At 38.7% G+C, this 23,514-nt stretch overlaps 1 protein-coding gene across 3 annotated transcripts in view; it reads left to right on the forward strand.

Annotated features, from left to right (window-relative positions):
* The first annotated feature begins 538 nt into the window (after window positions 1–538).
* pds5b (PDS5 cohesin associated factor B) overlaps window positions 539–23,514 on the forward strand; it is a 44,604-nt gene continuing 21,628 nt past the window's right edge. For 2 of the 3 annotated variants that reach the window (XM_017725412.2, XM_017725413.2), the window contains exons 1-12: window positions 539–691; window positions 9,053–9,179; window positions 9,652–9,855; window positions 10,782–10,868; window positions 10,963–11,060; window positions 13,482–13,608; window positions 13,705–13,785; window positions 17,646–17,786; window positions 18,324–18,439; window positions 18,550–18,644; window positions 19,921–20,066; window positions 20,832–20,983. In XM_017725412.2, the coding sequence (XP_017580901.1) occupies window positions 9,072–9,179; window positions 9,652–9,855; window positions 10,782–10,868; window positions 10,963–11,060; window positions 13,482–13,608; window positions 13,705–13,785; window positions 17,646–17,786; window positions 18,324–18,439; window positions 18,550–18,644; window positions 19,921–20,066; window positions 20,832–20,983 (1,355 nt within the window). In that variant the 5' untranslated portion in view covers window positions 539–691; window positions 9,053–9,071. Of the gene's footprint in view, window positions 734–9,052; window positions 9,180–9,651; window positions 9,856–10,781; window positions 10,869–10,962; window positions 11,061–13,481; window positions 13,609–13,704; window positions 13,786–17,645; window positions 17,787–18,323; window positions 18,440–18,549; window positions 18,645–19,920; window positions 20,067–20,831; window positions 20,984–23,514 lie in introns of all 3 variants that reach the window. The other variant, XM_037546718.1, reaches the window with a different exon arrangement.

Genomic DNA, 23,514 nt, shown 5'->3' on the forward strand with positions numbered 1-23,514 from the left:
GTAGGCTGAGAGGTTTAGTCTGTCGCTCTGGCTGGAAGGTGTGGGTCTGTAGTATGTAGGAATTGTTCTGTAGCCTGAGAGGTTTAGTCTGTCGCTCTGGCTGGAAGGTGTGGGTCTGTAGTATGTAGGATTTGTTCTGTAGGCTGAGAGATTTAGTCTGTCGCTCTGGTTGGAAGGTGTGGGTCTGTAGTATGTAGGATTTGTTCTGTAGGCTGAGAGATTTAGTCTGTCGCTCTGGTTGGAAGGTGTGGGTCTGTAGTATGTAGGATTTGTTCTGTAGGCTGAGAGGTTTAGTCTGTCGCTCTGGTTGGAAGGTGTGGGTCTGTAGTGTGTAGGATTTGTTCTGTAGGCTGAGAGGTTTAGTCTGTCGCTCTGGCTGGAAGGTGTGGGTCTGTAGTATGTAGGATTTGTTCTGTAGGCTGAGAGGTTTAGTCTGTCACTCTGGCTGGAAGGTGTGGATCTGTAGTGTGTAGGATTTGTTCTGTAGGCTGAGAGGTTTAGTCTGTCGCTCTGGCTGGAAGGTGTGGGTCGGTAGTCTCTGTGCTCTGCAGATGTCGCTGTTGAACTGCGGTGTGAAAAGTGAAGGGGCCGCTGGATTGGTGCAGCCAGCGGACAAATTGGCGCCATTTTGAAGCCGAAAGGAGGATCAGAGTTGGTGGGAGAAGCGATTGGCTGCAGCTCCTCAAATAAGGTACATTTTCATTAAAATAAAGGGACGCGCGTCGATAACGAGGTATGTGTTTTAATTCCGCAGGGTGCCCCTCATGCAGGAGATTTCCCTGCAGGGTGCTTTTGAAGGCTTTAATGTCTGATTTTGGCGCTAGGCTGGCTAACACTAATGATGTCCATTCTCTCTCTGTCTCTTTTTGCACTGTCTGATCTGAGCGGCATGCGAACACACATCTCTTTACTCCTGCTCTTTTCACGCCTGGCAGACAAAATAGTTCTGGTTACTGTTCAGACTGGGTGGGGTGGCGTTTATTGTCCTATGTTTGTCCTATTTCGTCTGCAGTTTTTCATTAAACGAGCCTGCGCTGCTGGTTTTCTGACGGCTGCTATTTGTTTGTTTGTATTTAACCGTTAGCATTAGCACGCTAGCTTGTTAGCAAGCGGGACTAGCTGTTTATATTAGCATCCTAACAGAAAACCCTCAGAGCCGAGAGGCTTATTATCGTTGTTCGTTAAGTTGGCTGTTGGTGTATTTCACTTTTCTGGTCCTCCCTGTTGCTGGAGTCGATTTAGATCAGCTTGGCCGGCTAACTTTAGCTCACTGGCGAGGGGGCTCAGATGTGTTAGCCCGCTAAATGCTCCGTAGCTTTATGTGGACGGAGCAGGGGCAGACATGGGCTGATCAATGTTAGCTCGGCAGCTAGCTGTCATACAGCTTTCTTTATGGCTCTAACGTTAAATGTTTGATTTCTAGCTCTTTGTTTTTCTGGCCGCCCTTTGTCGTCCCCTAACCAGGCTATATTAAACTCACAAAATGCATTAAAAGGGTTTTCCCCAATCTGTACAAGCTCCTGACATGACATAAAGGTGAAGTCAGCTTATCATTTGCCAGCTTCTTGTTCGAATTTTTCCGTTCCACCTTAAGTGGTGCAGCAGTTGCGTTCTGGCGCCAGAATGTACCTGCTGCACTATTTAAGGTGGAACGGGAAAATTTAAATAGGAAGCGCACTTCAGTTTCGTTGACATGACGGGGGTAACTTCAGATGCTTCTGATCCCTCATGTCACTTTGGGGGGCTCCCGGGGCGAAACGCTCTGTTTTTTGTCCGGGGCTGGGCGGAATTGATTATAATTCAGTGTCGCGTATTTTCGAAGTAAATCACGGTATCTTACTATGTTTAAAGGGGAATTCCACCGATTTTTCAAAATTCTTTAAATCAAGTTATCCCGAGTGGGTTGACGTGAACTGTTTTAATTTAGAGAAACCTGGACTCTTTGGATTTCTTTACAGTGGTGATGGTAGGAACCAGAGGTTGTCATGTCTACAACACTAATGTAGCAATTTTATTGAGTTTTTTTTTTTATAAATGTGACGTTGATGATGGTAAAAATAGTGGTCAATCTGTAAAAAAAATATTTTCTTTGGGCACTGTTTGGTAATGTTTTGCCTTTGAAACCCCTTCATGCCTGGATTAAAAAATAAATAGATTTTTTTTTTTTTTTTTTTTTTTTAGACCAATACCTTATCATAAATACTGCTGTAAAACCATATTTCAAGCATCGGATAGTGTATTCATAGCCATGTCATGTAATAACTTTCTGGGAGGGAGCTTTTAGAGGTGGATGTCTGATTCCTATAACCACCACCAGATTCAGTAAGTTTCTCTAGCACAAAGCATTGCACACCACAGATTTCCCCAAATTTTCTGCATAACTAGATGGAGTTCCCCTTTAAGTTGGCCTTAACCTATAAATGTCAGTATTAAAAATGTTAAGACTCCCTTTGGTTCATATGGTTTGAGTTCTTTTTTCACAGATCAGTTAGACTATATGGTTAAAAGATGAGGTTTATCACCTAATTTATCATGTTAAATCCTGTTATACTGTTAGACGTTCGTCCACTGTTTGCAAAATGCAACATGGCATCGCTTTAGATCGCAGTGAGAACACGTTCTGTGATATTTTCCATCCTCTTATAATAAACATTCATGTTGGATGTGAATGGATTACTAAAGTTAATGAACCTGCTCTTCTTGAATGCTGGTACTCTCTGCTAAAAGAATGTATTACAAACCTGACGTAGCTTGTTTTGATGGTACTGTTTTGTTGTGTTTTCCTCCACTTTACTCACTATTCTAAATATTAAGCACACAGAAATTTACAGAAAGGAAATGTACTATTTGGTTATTTTTGATGCATTTTGAGCTGATCTTTTCGATCAAACTGAAGCAATCTAGAAACACCACACGTTACAGTTAACGCTCAGGTCAGTGGCATCAAATCGGGCTATTTTATCATCATATCAGGGATATAACGCTAATTATGTGTCGAATATATCACTCAGTATGTAGCAAGAAATATTGCTAAGTCTGAAAGCAAGGTCATTTTCATTATATCAGGGTTGATCAATAAAGACAGTGTTATCATCCAGCACTACTCTTGATGGGGCAGATTTCTGGAAGCAGCTGATGTTTTGGTGGTTCACGTGTGAAAACAGTAGACCGCTAAGCTGAGTAGTACTGCTCAGATGCTGACTGTGCTTGTCTGACATTTGCATTGAATTAAAACTGAGAAATTGATCAGTTTGCTAGCTGTAGATGCGGGTGTTTGTTTGTATGTATTGAACGTTTCACACCAAATAATTCCATGTCTTTTGTTTTATGATGTTCTTTCTATTTAGTCAGTTCCACATCTGGGCGCTGTCCAGAATCTGCTGCTGAAGACTTAACATAGGTTTTGTGTTAATTGGTTTGACTGCATTTAGATCTTGGTAATGGATTAGATATTTAGATTATCATGATAAAATCCAAGTGCTTAACAGCAAGTATGGGCTGATCTCTCGCTGTATGTGTTTTTAGAGATAATAAAGCCATACAAATTTGGTAATGTTCTGCTGACAATGCTGCAGTAAAAGCACTTCAGATCTTTTTTTTTTATTATTATTATTTAAATAATGTTGCTCTCTTTTATTGTTGTTGTTGTGGTTGTTGTTATGAGTAAATTTATTTATTTATTTATTTACACTGTGATTTTCATATTGTTGTAATGTGTGAGGCACTCTACCCCTTTTCTCTTGGTTGTAAATGAGCTGCTAATGAACTGCTAACTTCAGTTTTAAACCAGAAACCGTGTGACTTTGCCTTCAGATCATTCATAACTCCTGAATGAAAAACATATTTCTGGTGGCAAACGGCAGGTAACATTTTAAATGGACAAATATAAGCATCTCTCACAATTGCAGTCGAAACCTGACACTGCAGGTTATTTATTTTTTTCAGATTTCATTTTCCGGTGTAAAGAGTGCAGACAGACCAGAGAGGGTTGGAATTGGATTCGGCTTAATAGAACTGATTCCTGATCAATTAAAATGTGCCTTAATCAGCTCCAGTCTCCTCTGTAATAAACAGTGTGGACACTTGATTTGACAGACTTGTGATGCCAAGGAGGTAATACATTAGTCTGCGTTCCAGCTCTTGTGTTTGCAGGGCTGTCAGATCTACCAAGCATATTTATTTTTGACATTTGATGGTTGTTTTGTACACGTCAGTCTTTATGTGAAGGTTAATTTAGCTGTAAAGGCAGCTGTGTGTTAACATTAGGGTAAGCTGAAAATTCTTTGCAAATGGCTTGGCAAATGGGAGATCTATTAAGAATATGTCCTGTTGAATTTACTATGTGCAATTAAGTATCCTGTTGCATTTTGTCACAGCTTTGCAGAATTGCTCAGTTGAAAGGTGGTGAGGGCTTTAGAAAAGAGTGAATAGATCACTACTTTTAGCTTGAATTGGAGAACTCCTCTTTGTGTGTGTGCACTCAGTGGCTTTATTGTCCAATTGGTTTCCTGTACTCAATAATGCTTTGACTAGTGAGTGAATTATTTTTACATGCCAACTGGCTTGAATTTGCTTTAGTCTTCATGAATATGTGGCACTGTCAGTTAAAAATCATTATCAAATGGCATGTTTGCTGTTGAGTCCAGCTTTACAACCTGCGGAGCAGTGCTTATGAATGATCAGATCTATAAGCCTGCTTAGATCATGGATGTAGGAGGACTGTCTGTTTGGAAAGAATTATCATAATTCTTTGAAAGCTGACATGCAGCTGGGCTATGATGGTCATCTTAGATCAAGTAGTGTGGTGCACTGGGGTCACACTTCACAGCTGTAAGTAAGGTGCCATTCATAGGTTTGAACCCAGATCCATCTCAGCACCAATCTCTGTAGCTTGATGCATCTAAGGAGTTTTACGTCTGTCTCTTCATTGGCAGCTTGGTCTGTAGCTAAACGTCCTCTAAAACCAGACATATACTGTGCAGTTTTAGAAATCTTGCTTCAAATAAAACTGTTTCATTCAGAAAGCACACTGCTGCATATTGAGTGCTGAGCAAAGAGTAACTGAGCAGCGCTGCTAACACTGTTCACTGAAGCTGAAAGCCAGGTGGTGATGTACACGGTAGGACGGTACAGTCTGTACACTCTGTTTTACAAATCACTGTATTAACGTTTATACCTCACTGTTCTAGTCAGCCAACTAGAATAAAGTCGACAGATGGCAGTTGTGATTGTGTTTAAAATGATCTAAACTTGCACAGTGGAGGTCTGACGGGAAAATACCGAAGCAGAATGTTTAAAGTGCCCTACGGCTTTGTGTCTGGCTGCTACATAGTCAGTAAGCGCTCTTCGTCACTGCCAGCTTGAGTGATGTTGGTATTGGTACATTTTAATGAGTACTGTATCGGCCCGATACCAGTATTGATAACAGTGCATTCCTAGTCCTGAGGAAGTGGTCTGTAAAGCCATCAGACAGTCGCATAAATTTGTCCAGAAACACTAAATAGAATAAATACATGTACATAAACTTGCCATTGATTGATTTACATGGTTTGTCAGTGTGTTTGCATTACAGTTTCCAAAGCTCTCTTGTTAGTTTCCAGCTTATCACTCTTTCATTAAATTATATCAAGTGTGCTGCTTATTGAATTGAACAAATCTGTGCAATGGCTGAAGTGCACAGAGAAGCTATGAGCCCAACCAGTGTTCTTATAATTAGGATATCAGTGAAAGGAAGACAAATCTTGTTACAGCTCACTGCATTAGTGTTTAGAATGAATACAAATAATGTTATTATATTAATTTATTGGCAAAACACACTTTCTGCTGGATTTGAACATTTTTCCAGTCTGCCTACGAGTTTTGCACAGTACTCTACATCTCAGGGAGTGTTTGTGACCACTCACTAAAATGTTATGAAGTGGATGAAGAGCACTGAACAAGCTAGAAAGTTTCTCTTTCTTCGGTTTAACTTAAAATTTGAAGTGTCCTTTAAGAGTATATGGGTTATGGGTTTGTTTCGTACTCATCCAGTACTTTACACCAGTTATTTATATCCAATATTTTACACTAGTGACTTGTGTCCAGCCTGGTGGGCATCTGTTTAGATAAGAGTTTTCCCTGCTCTAAAAACCTACTTTCAGCTTTTGTGTGTCTCTGTTGTCTTGAGCTGCAGTTGGTATATGGTACATGCCACATTTAGGTTCAGGTGCAGCAACACACAGGGAAACAAGCCAAAATGTGATCGCGATACATAGTCACTGGCCACTTTATTAGGTACAATTGTGCAGTTGTTAACACACATAGCTAATCAGCCAATCACATGGCCGCAACTGAGGGCATTTAGGCATGTAGACGTGATCAAGACAGCTTGCTGAAGTGCAAACCGAGCATCAGAATGGGGGGAAGAAAGGGGATGCAAGTGACTTTGAACGTGGTGTGGTTGTTGGTGCTGGACAGGCTGGTGTGAGTATTTCAGACACTGCTGATCTACTGGGATTTTCACACACAACCATCTCTAGAGTTTACAGAGAAAAAGAGGAAATATCCAGTGAGTGGTCAGTTGTGTGGACGAAAATGCCTTGTTGATGTGAGAGGTCAGAGGAGAATGGGCAGACTGGTTTGAGATGATAGAAATGCAACAGTAACTCAAATAACCAACCAAAATCTCAGAGGAATGTTTCCAACACCTTGTTGAAAGTGCGCAACGAAGAATTAAGGCAGTTCTGAAAGCAAAGGGGGTCCAACCTTTTACTAGCAAGGTGTACCTAATAAAGTGGTTGGTGAGTGTACCTTTACATGTAGGTAGGAATTCTTCAGTATTTCAGATTCTTGTTTAATTTACTGAGCTAAACAAAGTGCTTTAATGTGAAATGCTTTGGTGTAGAAAAATCAACCAAGTCAGAATTGTTCAGTGGTAGTGATGGTAACCATATGTTGCCTGCCTACATCACAAGTTAATGCAAAAAATGCACTATTACATTGATAAATACTACTGTGTTTTTTGCCTAAAGCATAAAAAAAATCAAGCAGGTTGGAAAAGTTCATGCAGGGTTCACACTGTTAGAAATAAAGGTTCTGTGCAAGTACATTTTTCATTCAAGGTCTGAACAATAAAAATGTGCCCTGAAAGGTTCAATAGCGGTTTAAGGTTTGATTGTGTACCTTAAATAAGTTTTTCCAGGTGAAAAGTGCATGTTTGCACCTTTTTCATAACCTTTTTCATTGTTTTAAAACAGTACAATATGGTACAATTATGTTCCCTGACTAAAGGTATTGAGATGTACCCTACAGGGTCCCAGCCCAGTGACAGTTTTTTTTCCTAAGAGTATAGGGGGTGAAGAAAACATTTCTTTGGGGTCTTTTGTTTGTTTGTTGTTTTGGATTTTCATGTTTATCATGTATTCCATATTTAAAAACTGTGAGGACAAGCAGTATATTCAATGGCTGTTTTGTATAGTAAACAAAATGGCTATAATTTTGCTGTTGACTTGGTGAACCCTGGTTCTTTTCACCACCACTGTAGAGGATATCGCAGCTAGTTTCTCTATAGTGAAACATTTCACATCAGACCGCTCTTCCTGATGCATAAGAAGTTTCTGTGGCTCATGCTGATGGCATTTTTGAAGGGATACAAATTTGCATAAGTGATAAAACCAGCTGGCATGATTTTTATATTTACATTTTAATTTTGCACTCCAGTTGTTTTTGTTAGGTGGTCATTTACTTACTGATACGAATCAGTTCTTAATTATTGGTGATCTTTTTGCCGATGCCATGGGTCGTCACAGCTGATCTCAGCCAACCAATAAATTGGTTGGACCCTCCTCACTGATTGTATTATTCATTCATTTTGAAACGTGAGGAATTTCCCTAAATCTGTTTAACCACAAGAATTTGTAGCTGAGCCCGAATTGCTGTTCCACACATCTGAATAAGATTCAGAGGAGAAGAATTCTTCTCCAGCACTGATGGACTCGATTAGACGGTCCGTATGAGTCATAGAGGTGTTATTTTATAGAAGCTGTCAAATTATCAGGAAGCACCTGGTACAAAATTTATCAAGGCATCATTTGCAGCTGGATGTAACCTGAAATCCAGTGGCTGAGTGTGTTTCTTTGTGTAGGGAATGCCTCCTTTTATTGCTGAAGTTATTCTTCAGGATTTTTCACAAGCTAAAGTAATAAGCATATTGTCGCCTTTCAGAAATATTGGAAAAAGACATCTAAAATGGGTGTAATCTCATCTGAAAGAGAGATCAGTACGTGTGAAGACAGGGTTTGAGAGAAAGGGTTTGATCTGGGGCTGAACGTTTCAATGCACAAAGCACTATTTGTGTTTGGCATATAATGTTTTATGAAAATGTCATTTTCTATAAGCTAATTATGCAGGCATTTTAACTTCCAGTGGCTGTTTTTTGATCCAAGTTTATAGTATATTTTTAGAGAGCTGTCAAGTATTTTAATAATGGGTAGTTAAGTGTGATTAATCATGTTTTGTCATACTTGCTCAAAGTTTATTTCTAAAAAGAGAGTTTCCATTTGGAAAGAAGTGTTGTATCTGCATGAGTGAATAAGCTTTAGAAGAATCTGTTCATTTTCAATAATTCAGTAACATTTTTAACACGTGAGCTCAGGGTTTTGTAATAATGTTTAGAATAGATTTAGAACAATTTAGACATTTTGATTACATGAATTTTGATGTCTGAAAGGTGCTAAACAATTTCAAAAAGTCAAGTGTACGGGTACTATGGCTACCTTTCTTTAACATTAAAGATGTGGCTAATTTGATTTGACTGTTTATGTATGACCCCTAGATGGGTAACAGATCAGGCAAAAATTTTGAATTGGCAAAATCCCACTTATGTCTTTTCTGAGATCAAAGATTTGTTTTTCAGTGTTTAACAACAGATTAAGTTGGTGTTCCAACAGAATGTTTCATTTATTCCAAATGTGACTCACTTTTGCAGTTTTGTCCACAGTTTGTTGTTGTAGATTATCTAAGGTTTCAAATGTTTCCTTTTTTTCCTTCTTTCTATCCTGCATTTTCTTTGCAGCGAGCACTAGTTGGAGAGCATGGCTCACTCCAAGAATCGAGCCACAGATGGCAAGATCACCTACCCACCAGGGGTGAAGGAGATCTCTGATAAAATCTCAAAGGAGGAGATGGTGCGGAGGCTCAAGGTAGAGATCAGTTCAAGTGTTCATCAGGTTCAGGCTTATTTTAGTTCAGATAAGGCTTGTGCTGGTTGACAGTTAATGGGTAGCCGTAACTGGCCAATTTAAATGTTGTTATATACATACATGCTGCACAAATAATAAGGAAATATGTCATCAGTAGTTTGATTCATTGTGTTATTTGATTTTTGGTTTATTTTGTAGTTCTATATTAGCACAACACGGACAACAAATTTCAGGCTTTCAAAAAACTTAAAAGCTTTGCTGTAGCCATCCTTAAGCATAACATCTTTCTTCAGGTAAATTATTGTAGGCATGGATGATTTTGAAGTTGAGGCACCAAAATTGTACACAATCTCACAAGCCTAGCTTATGCCATATTCTGTATATTTCTGCATGTTTTCATGCAGTTCTACCATTTTACTGTGAAAATTAAATAAAAAAATGTTTTTATGCTCCTGGTGCTGTGTTTTCATAGATGGTGGTGAAGACGTTTATGGACATGGATCAGGATTCAGAAGAGGAGAAAGAGTTGTATTTGAACCTGGCCCTGCACCTGGCCTCAGACTTCTTTCTGAAACACCCAGACAAAGACGTAAGGCTCCTTGTGGCCTGCTGCCTGGCTGACATCTTCCGCATCTACGCCCCAGAGGCGCCCTACACCTCCCCAGATAAGTTAAAGGTAGGAGACCTTTTGAAAAAACTATACAAATGTATCACTGCATTAATTCGGTGTGATTCTAAATCAAATGATTTATTTCACTTGTAAATCATTACAGAGCAGTGCAGTAAATTATAAATGCTTTGTGAGTATAAAGGTTATGTAATTTTACAAGTGCTCAATATGAACCTCCTGCAGCTGTACGGGCAACATCAATGCCATAGACAAATTCATCCCATACTCGGTTGGGTGCGTGTCAGGTGTCATTGTACTCATGGCTCTGTACTCTGTACTCAAGACGAGTGCTCTGAGCTGTTGGAGTTTCACTGCCTTACTGACAGTCAAACTCTGTGACCCCCTCTTTCAATTGGTATGTGATTGGTTCTTTGCCACATCACGGTTGTGAAAAAATGACGTTTGGAAGTTGGATGAATCTTTTTATATCGCCCTGTACATTTAGTTGACGGCTCTATTTTGGGATCATTTTTTCCCCCTTGATAAGTAATCTGAATTGGCTTAAATTATTTTGGACATTTGCATGATTTTTAGTAAATTAGTAAAACCTACACTCTTAAAAATAAGTGTCTGAGCTTTTGGCGCAATCCCACGAACACTTGGTTTTCTAAAGAATCTTGTAGTTGATGGTCCCTTGTAGCGCAATTTCTGTAAGTGAAATTTGTGGCTTTGAAAGAACCCTTTTCATGTTCTTATACCCATTAAAACATTTTCTTTGAAAGGGCCATTCCTTGAACCATTTTGAGCACTTTATTTCAAAGACCCTAGTACATTTATAAGGGTTATAAAATACTTCTGCAGATTGCTTATGTCACAAATGTAGTTTTAGTGCTTTAGTGGAGAAAGGGAAAAAGAAACATTTTAACAGAGCAGCCTTGGATCCACAGGATTTAAAATATTTAGCTCATGCGTCTGTCCTCCTCTCCCCCAAGGATATATTTATGTTCATAACTCGACAGCTGAAAGGATTGGAGGACACCAAAAGCGCCCAGTTCAATCGATATTTCTACTTACTGGAGGTACGTGACAAGAGATGCTCAGTTCATTTTCACTTAGCAATGTACTGGCTGCATAACAATGTTCTGTTTTTCCACCCTACGTGTGCCCTGACAGAATATTGCTTGGGTGAAATCCTACAACATCTGCTTTGAGTTGGAGGACAGCAATGAAATATTTACTCAACTGTACAGAACCCTCTTCCAAGTGATCAAGTGAGTCTCTCTTTTCCTGAATGTGAAAGTCTTTATACATGCTTTCCACACATGTCTCTCCATAATGGCCATTATTCTGTATTGCTGTTCATGCTGACATAAGCTTGCAGGTTTTGTGTCCTCCCATGATCATAATTCAGAAGGGCACGGTTGTAGTTTACCACGTGCTGATGTAAATGGAAAGCTGTGGCTTATTCATTATGTTGTAATGAGCTGTCAGCCTCCTGTCTGCAGATATTATTTCCCTGCGTGCAGTTCAGTTGACAGTGCTGTTTGTATGAGTCCCAGGTGGGACCCCTCATTGGGTGTGCTGTGGTAAAAGCCGTGTGCAGGGGTGATTCATCTCGCCCTCTGTTGCTCACCCAGCTGGAAATGTCCTCACCGGAGGGAACACAGTGGAGAGCTGATGAGCTCATGTTTAAATGGGGTTAAAAAAAAAAAGCCTCTCTTCCCCCAGACTCACTGTAATGCAGCACCTGCAGAAATGAATTTTTTGTGTTTCAGGACTAGTGGTGTAATGATGTATTTTCAGCTATGATTTTTGATTCTGAGATCAAGATTAAATTCTAATTATATTCCGTTGTTATTATATAGCATGTCTCCATTTTTTTAAAACCCACTATTGAAGTGACATATCACAAAAGCATAGTTAAAAAATTTGCCAAATCTAGTCATTGCCAAGTCTGACATTAAAGCAGGGCATACACTACACAAAACAAAAAATCCTAACAGATTGACAGAGAGCATCACACACTTCAGCCTAATCCCATTTCTTCTTTTACCCCTAACCCATGGTTTTGAGTGTCACCTAACCCCTTGGAATGGAGTTACGAAAGGTAGTGGTTGAAATCTTGCCCTACGAAATAGATAAAATAAAAAATATTAATAATAATTAAAAACTCACTTCATTTACAACTACTAGCGCTGCTCCATAGGCCACCCTGCCCGTCTTCAGTTATGGGAGAGAAGGGAAAAGTTCAGCAACTTTGCTGCTGGGCTTTAGTTTTATTTAGGGTAATATATGCTTTGAAAGAGGGGGTTTAAGACAATTATTTATTGTTCGAATTTTCCAGTTCCGCCTTAAATGGTGCAGCAGTTACGTTCTGGCACTTCAGGCGTCAAAACTGCTGGACTATTTAAGGTGGAACGGGAAATTTAGCTAGCTAGCTACTGAAACATTAGCATTTTTTTTTAAGAAAACGACCATAATACATTGAAACGATACTAAACGAAGCAAATACAATTATCGTATTTTTAACAGAGAAAATACTTACATTTGTGGGTTTCTTTGGTCGCTTATGTAGCCATCTTGCCGTTTTTGTTTTTTTCTGATAACACTCAAGTGTGCCTCTGAAAAACCTCAATTTGGAGGGACATATAGACCTAAGGCTTTGCCCTGCCCCTCTCTCTACACAAATTAGGACACCCTACCCCTAGATGTGAACGCGCAAATGGGGCTATGTGGTAGGGGCAAGAGGTGAAATGGGATTGGCCCTTAACATCAGTTTTTACAAAAATTGGGTGTAACACAGGTTTTAGCCCTGAAACAAACCTCAAAAGCCCAAATCTCCCTCGTTATCATGTGAAGGAAACAAAGCTGAAACTGGAGCAGACCTGCTTGTTACTTTTGTGCACACTCAAGAAAAGTTGCAAAAATGTTGAGCTACAAACCGGCAGTGAATATGGAGTTCAGAATCACAGAAATCATCGTGAGAGCTGCAGAAATATTTTACTACCAACTGGCTGCTGACATGAAGTTGTAAAGAAAGTGACTGTTTGCTTGTGTTCATTAAGCAGCTTCGTGAAGCACTGCACATGCGGTGTGCATGCGCTCTATCTGCGTTTTTTTTATAATCTTTTTCCCTTCACAAGTTGTTATTCTAGGCTTCTACAACAAATACTGTTTGTGTTATAAGCCTAGTGGTTTGTTTCCATTATGAATGAGGGGAAAAAATAAGATTTACTTTTGTTTATTTGTTTAAAATATTTATTCATTTATTGAACATGTTGGAACCTGATGCATTTTTATGAACCAAATGCAAGAGAAATACAGAGTAGGAAGAAGAAATGGTTTTCTCTTGCAGTAGATTTTTTTTTTTTTTTTCTTTTAAGCACTGCAACTAAAAGGCAGACTCTGCACTGCATTCTACAAAAAACACAACAGCCATGACTGCTTTTTTTTTTTTTTTTTGTGCATCTGTACTATTCAGAAAATTGAATTTCAAAAAGAATATAAAAAAAAAACATAGCATAACAGTCTGACAGTTTTGGTGAAAGACTACCTTCCTATGCATGTGTTTGTTTCCAAAACTTGATGTGCAAGAAAAGTTGATCTGGCTTTTAGAGACATTAATAACCAAGACAGTCTGGCATTTATGCAATGTAACTGGAAGCTTTTTTTTATGGCCGTTTTTCCTGCAGCAATGGCCACAATCAGAAGGTGCACATGCATATGGTGGACCTGATGAGCTCAATCATCTGTGAGGGTGACTCCGTTTCTCAAGAGCTTCTAGACACTGTCTTGGTCAATTTGGTTCCAGCACACAAGGTACGCTGCACAAATGCACAGTTATCCACCTTTGAGTAATTACTGCATGTGTGGTTGTAATATTCATGGCTTACACTAATTCTTAAATATCTGCAGAATCTGAATAAACAGGCGTATGACCTGGCCAAAGCCTTACTGAAGAGGACCGCACAGGCCATAGAGCCTTACATAACCAATGTGAGTGGACTTTACAGCTATAAGCTTGTTATCTGTTTTTGTGTGTTGTGGGTTTTTTGTGTTTTGTGTGTGTGGTGTGGTGTGTTTTTTTTTTTTTTTTTTTTTTTTTTTAAATTGTTTGGTTTAAATTCTTAACAAGCTCCTGGGGTTTGACACTCACCCTCAAGCAACCATGCAGTGATCAGAAGCATTTTCACATACACAGAGGAAGCTCGGATTAGAAACCACTGTGATACGAGCTTCAACTTGACCACATTCATCATTAGCGCCCATAGGATCGGGCAGACAGTGTGCTGTGCAGGTTTGTCTGTTCCCCGCAGTCCTCATTAAAAGCACACAAACTCTAGAGCGAGTGAGTGCAGATGTTCTGCTGGGAATGGAGACCTCCTCAGTGACGGAACAGTGGACTCGGGGGCACTACGGGGTCATTAAGCAGCACTGGAGAGCTGCTGTACATGGGTGGTGATGGAGTACCAGTTTGCCCTGATCAAATACTAACTTTACATGAAAAAATTTAAAATATGCGCAGTTTTTCCACTCATCCCAAATGTAGTCCCAGTAGTGTTTGAAGTCTTCATGTTTGGTTTTGCACTGCAGCCACAAGGCTACTGTAGCTAACAAGCAATGGAAGCTTATACCCAACTTGTTAACACAGCATACATAAATCATCACATACTTGCCTCAAATTGTGTCAAATTCAATTATTTCAAGTACATGTCATGAAGTGTCAAGGTGCATAAGTCAGTGCATGTCGCAAAGCTACCAGTAGCAGCCAGCCTTCTAAAAGCTAAAATTTTGTCTGTACTTCTGTCCATTTTAATAGATTACAGCATCTCATACTATGTTAGAAATCACATAAGGAAGCTTTGAGGCAAGTATGAGATCATTTAGGTAGGGAAGCTGAAATTCAATATATTTTTTTATGTATATAAAAGCCAATACATTAATGGTTTTAGAATGTAGGCTATACAAAAATATTATGGTACTTGAAAGACCTTTTTAGGAGTAACACACACAGTATTTTGACACTCAACAAGTACAAGTAGTGCCATATTTAATATCTGCCTTTAGAACCTCTGGGTAAGATGACTTATTTTATTTAATTTTTATTTAATGTTTCATATACTGCATTGCACTAATTCCAAATAAAAAAGGATTAGTTATGCCCTCTTTGTACTGAAATATGCAGTTGGTCAATGTTTAAGTATAGATGATATGTGATGCATTCAGAAAAGTACATTGTTGATCACATGAAAAATTGTTACAATGATGAAATATTGTCTTATTGCCCACCTGTGAATGTTGACACTGGATTGGTATATACCTGGATTAGCATAAAAGAGAAATATACAGTTTATTTCTTTAGAAAAGTAAAATTTAATAAAATGCAGATCTTTTAGCGCAGTAGCACAGCATTGCCTAAACATAGTATGAAAAATACATATTTGAATTAGGGCCGTAGGTAGAACCACTTTTGAGGCGTCCCAATGCAAATCCAAGACTATAAGTAATTTGAATTGAGTCTAGGCTGAGTCCAAATGAGAGTGAGACCAGGTCAAGACCGACGTCTTCTTGGAGAACAACCCTTAATTAGTCTGTACCTGCTTCTAGTACAGATTTCTAGAAAAATATACAACAATAACTCTCTCAAATTAAAGTCATAGTAAAATGCTAATTTTTTTTGCTTACAAACACAATTATGCATATACGAAAACCTATAATATGGATTTGAAAATTTTGAACACCTGCTCTAAATGATCACACACAGTGCCCACTCTGAATGAATCCAACCAATATGAATGCTAATTGGCTTACTGAAGCACAGACAAGACACAATAATTAGGTTTTGAACAGGGATTAAATTGGGATTTCAGAGGTGAGGGAGCCCTTTTTCATGGACATCAACAGTGTGGGTAGTTATTGTTGTTCAGGGTGTGTGCTCTGTTAAATGGTGTTGTCGTGGCTCGACACTTGTTTGACCACCAAGCCTAAGTACTATTTATGGTTTGTAAAATAAAACGAATTCAATTGTTTGTTGAAAGAAAATAAAAAGAATCGAATGAACTAAGAAATACGAGAAGACTCTTCAGAATTCAGAAGTGCAGGTCCTTTATTCCTTTTGAGCATGGAGAGTGTATTCCCAATGGGCCCTTGGGCGACACTCACAAATATACAGAGTTTGTACACATGTTTTATACTCTCAGTGTCACCCCACCTCTTTTTGTCATCTCCTGATTTCATAAAACCACCATTTATATCCAAATTGACCTTCATACGTCTATCATATAGGGTCTTGTGTAAACCATTATCTCAAAGTCTAGTCTGAATTTTTTTTTTTTAATAAAGCATTGTGCCAGGCGCATGCTGGTACTTTTCCATCTCGGCTTTTGGCCTTGAAGTTCACAAGTTTACTCGCTCCCTATAAAGTGTCTGTCTTCTTTCTTACGCCCTACTGAGGAAGCCTGTTTTATGGCACTTGCTCCAATGTGCTAGGCCTTTATTTATGGTTTATCCTGCATATTACATGGCATTTTAATTTTGAGAATCTTTAATTTACATCAGTGTTCTTAAACTAATATTTTAGCTCCAGTTTTTATGAGACTTGGCAGAGACAATAGTTTCTCCAAACTGAAGCCACTTTACTGCTAAATGTTTTGCATCATCCAATTTGGGCACATGTTTTTCAAATGAATGAAAACCTCAGTCTTCCAACCCAACTTAATTAACATGTTCACCTCTGATTAGAAAGCAGTGTTCAAATATGCATCTTTGAGTCCATTTAGCAGTTAAACAGCTTGTTAATTTAAGTCCTTTTGAGGTGCCTAAGTGTGATTCAGTGTGACACAGAAAATGCAGAAAAATGCAATTATTTTATATAATTGTTGGATTTATTTGAGGCCAGAGACTAAATTTGGTGAGAATGATGGCAAGTTTGAGTACAACTACAATGTCCAAGACAATTTTAAAAATAAAATAAGTGTAAGTTACACAGAACTAGTGTGAAATAGCTGGAGGTTAGGGAACTAGCGCTGGAGGTTGGGGAACTGGCCCTGTGACCGGAAGGTTGCCGGTTCGATCCCCAGTGCTAACAGTCCATGACTGAGGTATCCTTGAGCAAGACACCTAACCCCCAATTGCTCCCCGGGTACTGTGGATAGGGCTGCCCACCGCTCTGGGCAAGTGTGCTTGCTGCCCCCTAGTTCACCTAGTGTGTATGTGGTGTTTCACTTCACAGATGGGTTAAATGTGGAGATGGAATTTCCCTGTTTGTGGGATTAAAAAAAACTTAACTTAAAAAATCACTTAACTTAAATACCAGTCAAACCTAAACATATGTAATAAATAAACATTTTATATATATATATATAAATCATACCAGTATTGTTGTACATCCTTAGATTAAGGCATTCAGGTTCTTGTTAGCTGCATTAGCCAGTTTCAGTACAAAACTAAAGAAGCAGACACCAGTGTATTTGGGCTGATTGACTTTATTTTAGGTAAGAGAGAAATTGTGTAAATGTGATTGTTCCTTTTTCTTATCAGAATATTTGTTATCTATGTTGCAGTTTTTGTGTTCAGTTCTATTTTATTATTAAATGAAGTTCTGTTGTATATTTGGAGCCACTGGTCTGTCATTTTCTTTTGGTTGTTCTGATGAAAGCCTTTCAATGTGAGTACATACTTCTTTTTATAAAGGTGTGGGTTGATTTCCATGTCAGTCATCACCTCTGTCTGTGTGATAAATATGGTACCTTAAACTATCAGTGGAGCTGATTCCAGATCAGCATAGCAAGGCACCAGCTTTGCACTCCTGACATTGATGAATGGAGGCATATGAACTGTGGCCGTGTTTCTCTCAGTTCTTTAACCAGGTGCTGATGCTGGGGAAAACTTCAGTGAGCGACCTGTCAGAGCATGTCTTTGATTTAATCCTGGAGCTCTACAACATCGACAGTCATCTACTCCTGTCTGTGCTGCCTCAGTTAGAGTTTAAACTGAAGGTAAGATGGAGCGGCTGGTCTCCCTTCAGCAACCTAACACTGACGTGTGGTTACGAACAGTCATAACTGAATTTTAATACACGTGTACTGCTCTAAAGACATGATGATGATGATGATGATGATAACAGAAGAAAGTGAGATGCCCTCTGGCAGCGTGTTTTATATTGTTCAGCACAAGTTTAATCAATGTGGTCTGAGCATGCAAATTTCCATCTGTTGGCTGTAGCCATGGGCCAAGTATTGTGTTTGATAGTTCTTTTAGTCTGAAAGTTGTCGGTTAAATTTTTAGCAATGAGATTTTTATGATGAATGGTGCGTTCACTAAATGTCATCAGAGCATGTATGCCACGTTTCCCTTTGAGTAGACTTTTATCAAGGCTGTTACCATAGCCTAGCCTATCCTACTCTAGTCTTTCTACAAAGTACAATTAAAGAAAGATTGAATAGACTAAATTACAGCTGAATTAATTGACCCTGGCTTTATTTATGGAATAAATGTATTTATGGAAAAGCACTAATCTGTGCTTTTGTCTGCAGAGTAATGATAACGATGAGCGCCTTCAAGTTGTGAAACTCTTGGCAAAGATGTTTGGGGCTAAAGATTCTGAGCTAGCCTCCCAGAACAAACCTCTCTGGCAGTGCTATCTTGGGAGGTAGAGCTTCTTACTTATTATGCCATTCTCATTTTCTAATCCCATACCAATGAAACCTTTTTTTTCTCTCAGTGGAGCCTTGTTGATGTTAAACACCTGCACTTTTACAGGTTTAATGATATCCATGTTCCTATTCGACTGGAGTGTGTGAAGTTTGCCAGTCACTGTCTGATGAACCATCCTGACTTGGCTAAGGACCTTACAGGTAGGACAGAGACCTTAGACAATAGGGCTGCACAATATGTTGTTTTTTTAAATCATAATTGTGGTACTGGTCTTTGTAATACTCATATCTGAGAAGGCTTGAAATAGTTACAGGGCTTGAAATAAGCCCTGTAACTAATCACAATGGGTTAACATTGAAAGAACTGAATGAAGCAGCTGAACAAACTGTCATAAATTTATTTAAAAATTACTCTAGATGTCCCCGCTAGAAGTCTGCTTTGTGCAGGTGATCAGTCATAGTCAGGGGGAGGTTTTAGAACAAACTATGGGGTGATTAGAACCCATCACAGTTAGGGCTCTCTCTGAGCAAACGATCCAGTGATTGGGAGTTTTATTTAGTAAGTAGTGACGCTGCATGAACAAACAGAGCACTGTGTCAAACTGGCTAAAAAAAAAGTTTCTCTATAAAGGTTTTTTTTTTTAAATATAGTGCTGGCTTAACTGTGTTGCTCAGAGTATCCTAACCAATATCAGTTCCAGATGTTGGTTTCTGTAGGTGCTTTAATGAATCAAAGTATTCATGAAATGCAATAAATAATGTTGGTCAAAATAGTGCAAGCCAGTGTTCAAAAAACCACTTGTGCATCAATGTTTCATGGTTAAAGAGGCCATATCATGGAAAACTGGATTTATATGTATTATGCAAACACTGAAGTTTCAAAACACACCCTTCACTCCTTAGTCTGTATGATTCGTAGATGAAGACTGAGCTGTAAAAATAGCCCATTTTAATTTGTTTTTGTGACATTACACAATCAACACATTTCCATACATCAACTTACTCAGCCTACAGCAGTATAATTCTACCCCTTCACTCTTAAGTTATAAAGAGTGCCTGGACTGAATTTTGCATGAGACACTATACAGGGCAGCCAATCAGAACAGTAATTTATATAAATTGATCTTTTAAGGCACAGTAACAGAAGGAGGCTGCATACTTTTAACAGAAAAAGATAGTACAGTTGGGCGATATGGCAAAAAATCATTGCACTTCAAAACATTTTCATGATACCTGAGGTTTCTGTGGTTTGATAAGTTGAAACATACTTTCATATATTGTTTTGATCTAAACACAATTAAACAGGGCTGATCATACTGTTATCATATTGCCCACCTCTAAAAGAGAAGTTGGAAAATGGTCAAGTAAACACAAATTATGACCATATGATGCATAAACCTATGTCTTAAGTGGAGGATAAAAGCAACAAAATGCAATCTTTTTGTTCTGACTTTTATGGACTTTTTTGTGCTTGCAGAATATCTTAAAGTGAGGTCCCATGACCCAGAGGAAGCCATCCGGCACGATGTGATCGTGTCCATCGTTACTGCCTCTAAAAAGGATCTGTCACTGGTTAATGATCACTTGCTGAACTTTGTGAGAGAGAGGACACTTGACAAGCGGGTGAGGACTAGGATCTTTTGTAGCTCAGTGTTCAGTACTATTATGCTGTTTCTGCATGGCTGGTATTTTTCCCTCTTCTCTGCCATCAGGGCCAAAAAAAAAAGGGCAAGACGCTCCAACCTTGTGACGTCAGTGCAGTTGACTAGCCGTGTTCAAGCACATTAACTCTGGTTTTTATCCAGACCCACTCTGTCTTTCCTCCTAATCTAATCTGCAGGCTTTTTGAGCTGCCAAGCAGTGGAGGTCCAATGAAATAAATTGAAACATTGCTCACATATAGCTATTCTTCAGCCTTTTCAAACCACATTTAGGGTGAAATCTAATTGGTCCTCTTTTTGGCCACCTGCATGAATGACGCTGCTGCTGAAACACTGCTATGTTTCCCACCAGGGTGCTGTGTCTCAAATTATGGTTATTAAAGAATTAAGTTTATTTTACTTACTGTGTTCACGGTGATATTATTTGGAACCAAAAATGCAAATCATTGTTCATTTTTGGGTCTTGCACAAAAAGCTCTGACCTCAGCTGTCTTATATTTGGTGCATTTGTACCTTCTACCAAAGCATATTAGTATCTGTGATTCATTGGTTTTGGCTGTGCCTCATTGTTTATTCCATAAGGGTTTGTTATTGCATATGAGCGCATAATTGTTCCACTTAGTTCTGTAATTTTTGCTGACTGATTTTATGACTATTAATATCCCAAGTGCTTTACATGATGCTTCCACAGTAAGTGCTAGTTTTACTTGTACGTGTTCTGTTACAGTGGAGGGTGCGTAAAGAAGCTATGATGGGCCTTGCGCAAATCTATAAGAAGTACTCGCTGCAGGCAGAAGCAGGCAAAGAAGCAGCCAAACAGATCTCCTGGATCAAAGACAAACTGCTGCACATCTACTATCAGAACAGTATAGATGACCGGTAAGTAGAACTGCAAAGGAAGATGCTTGCTGTTTGTGACCCTTGTTACATGGTAAACCTGGAAAGTTATAGGCTAATGTAGTTGTGTTCAATATGTGGAACAGTGCCCGTTATCGTTTGAATCTGAATTGGCCATATATCTTGTTTAGCCTGGTACATAGAGATTCCTGTAGCTGCATTCTTCTAGTTCTTGCCTTCCCTGGCTCAAGCTGAAGTTCAGAATTAAAATATATTAACACTTTTCATAAACTTATTGAAATTATTAGAATGTAAGCTACAGTGTGTGCCATGAAACCTAACGTTCTTGATCGCAAAGACTGCTTGGTTATCCAAGACAATGTATTATTTAATTTTTACGTTCTGCTTTGGCTCTGGTGTGAATGTTTTTTTTTGTCTTTTCCAAATACTATAGATGGGAAATGGTCTGAAATCTGTGCAGGAGAAGTCATTGGGTGTTGTGTTGGGTGTTTTTGATACTGTTTGGAAATGTCCCTCAGAAAAACCATGAAATAGTTCCAACCTGCTGATGTTTTCCATTCTTTATTGTAGCGCTTTAACACTTTGAGCATGTCTCCACTGACCAGTACTAAAGCCAAAACAAAAACATACAGCATTCCTACTTCTCATTACTATTAAAACTACGGTCTCACTTTATATTAAATGTCTCTAATAACTGTCTAGATAAAATCTATATGTATATACAATGTATGTAATTACATGCGTATCAGCTTCAGTATTGCCTCATGTAATTACACAGCCTTCTACACCGGAATCTTCCTGTAGTATAGTGTTAAAGTTACACTTTAAAGTAAGTGGACAGTTCCTGTGTAGTTGTTATGTAGGCACTGTGCAATAATACAGTGGTAATATGGACATTGTTTTGGGGGAAATGCAACGCATTTAATTAATGATGTCCTAAAAATGTCCTTTTTAAGATAAGGGGACGTCTGCTGTACTGTCACATTACAGAATGGTTTAGTTTAATCTGGTTGCAATGTCACAACCCTAGCCACATAAATGCTAGCTAAATTTTAGGAAAGCTGGCAGATGCAGTGTAAGTAATGTCTTAATGCAAGTTTTTACATACTTTCGCTGCTGTAGTAGACGTCTGAAAACAACTACTGTTCCAGTGTGATTACAAATGTGATCACCTTTGTTATTACCCTTGTGCAATTACATGAGGGAATATGCTGATACAACTTTTTAGGATACACATTGTAGTTACATAAGGTATTTTGTAATCATCTGTAACAGTGACGATCATGAGTAGTTACATTGTTGTTGCATACGTTTACATGTAACTACAGCTATTATAGCCACTTAATATAAACTGGGACAAAACTATTTGTAAACTCTTAGATTGATACTTTAGTGTAGCCCTATTTATTTTTATTTGATTAAAAATTATCCTTGTTTTTCTTTCAGTTAAAAAAATCAATGTAGCGTCCCTTGCGTCCTCTACTGTTAACAAGTTCTTTATTGTTATTAATGTGGGCATCTGTGTATTAGAAGTACAACCCTATTATTTGTTCTTTTGTCATGAGAACTTGTCCTCGAAAATGATATCTTTACGTGTGAGTGGTGGCATCCCTGCTTAGAGGTTGCTAAGAGTGCAGTACTTTTTCAGATGCAGCATTTGTTAAGGTTTTACATACTTTTGACTCATGAAAATATTTCTCAAGGTCCCAAAGGTGAGAGGGACTACAGGGCATAGTAATTGTCATTGAATTACCCTACCCAACATTTCTCCCTGGCCAAATAAATGACTATGTAGCCTTAGTAATAAAAATGGATTACTCTGAAGTGCAGCACACCTCCTTATGTGCCATAAATTTCTTTTATTATTATGCTCAGTAGACACAGTGGTGCAGTGGGTAGCATTGTCGTCTCCCAGTATTACCCACTGACGTCCTGTCTGTATGGAGTCTGCGTGTTCACCCTGTGACTTTGTGGGTGTAGGGTGTTTCCTGCCCTCCGCCTGATGGGTGCTGGGATAGGCTGAAGCACCCCTGTGACCCTGGAGATAACTTATAAAAAAATAAGAGAATGTATTTTAATTGACTTTGCAGAGATTTGTAATATGCAGATTTTATGAATTAATAAAGAGCATGACTGCAATAGGATCCAGGTTGTATTACTACATTGTTTTTCCAAAGATGCCATTTTATACTGTGTAGAAAGATTTTTCCAGCGAGAACCTGCTTCTTTTCCTTTGCTAACAGTGCTTTAACATTATCTGTATGGAGCTGCACTGTGCCAGGTCTGAGTGGAAGGGAATAATGATGAAGTGTGCTGCATGACTGCATTCTCCCTGTAGGTTGGAGGCTGCATTCATAAAGGAGAGAGAAGAAAATACACTGATAGCATCAGGACACTGCACACTGATTCTGATGCTCCTCATACAGACTCATCTCACTGCAGAGATGAGGTGTGGCGGGAACAGCTTCAAGAAATAACCAGGGGCCAAATTGCTCACCCTTTAAAACTGAACAGAATGGAAGCTAAAAATCCCCCATTAGTAACATTTGTAA

The sequence above is a fragment of the Pygocentrus nattereri genome, chromosome 17 (genome assembly GCF_015220715.1).
Source record: "Pygocentrus nattereri isolate fPygNat1 chromosome 17, fPygNat1.pri, whole genome shotgun sequence".
Lineage (NCBI taxonomy): Eukaryota > Metazoa > Chordata > Actinopteri > Characiformes > Serrasalmidae > Pygocentrus > Pygocentrus nattereri.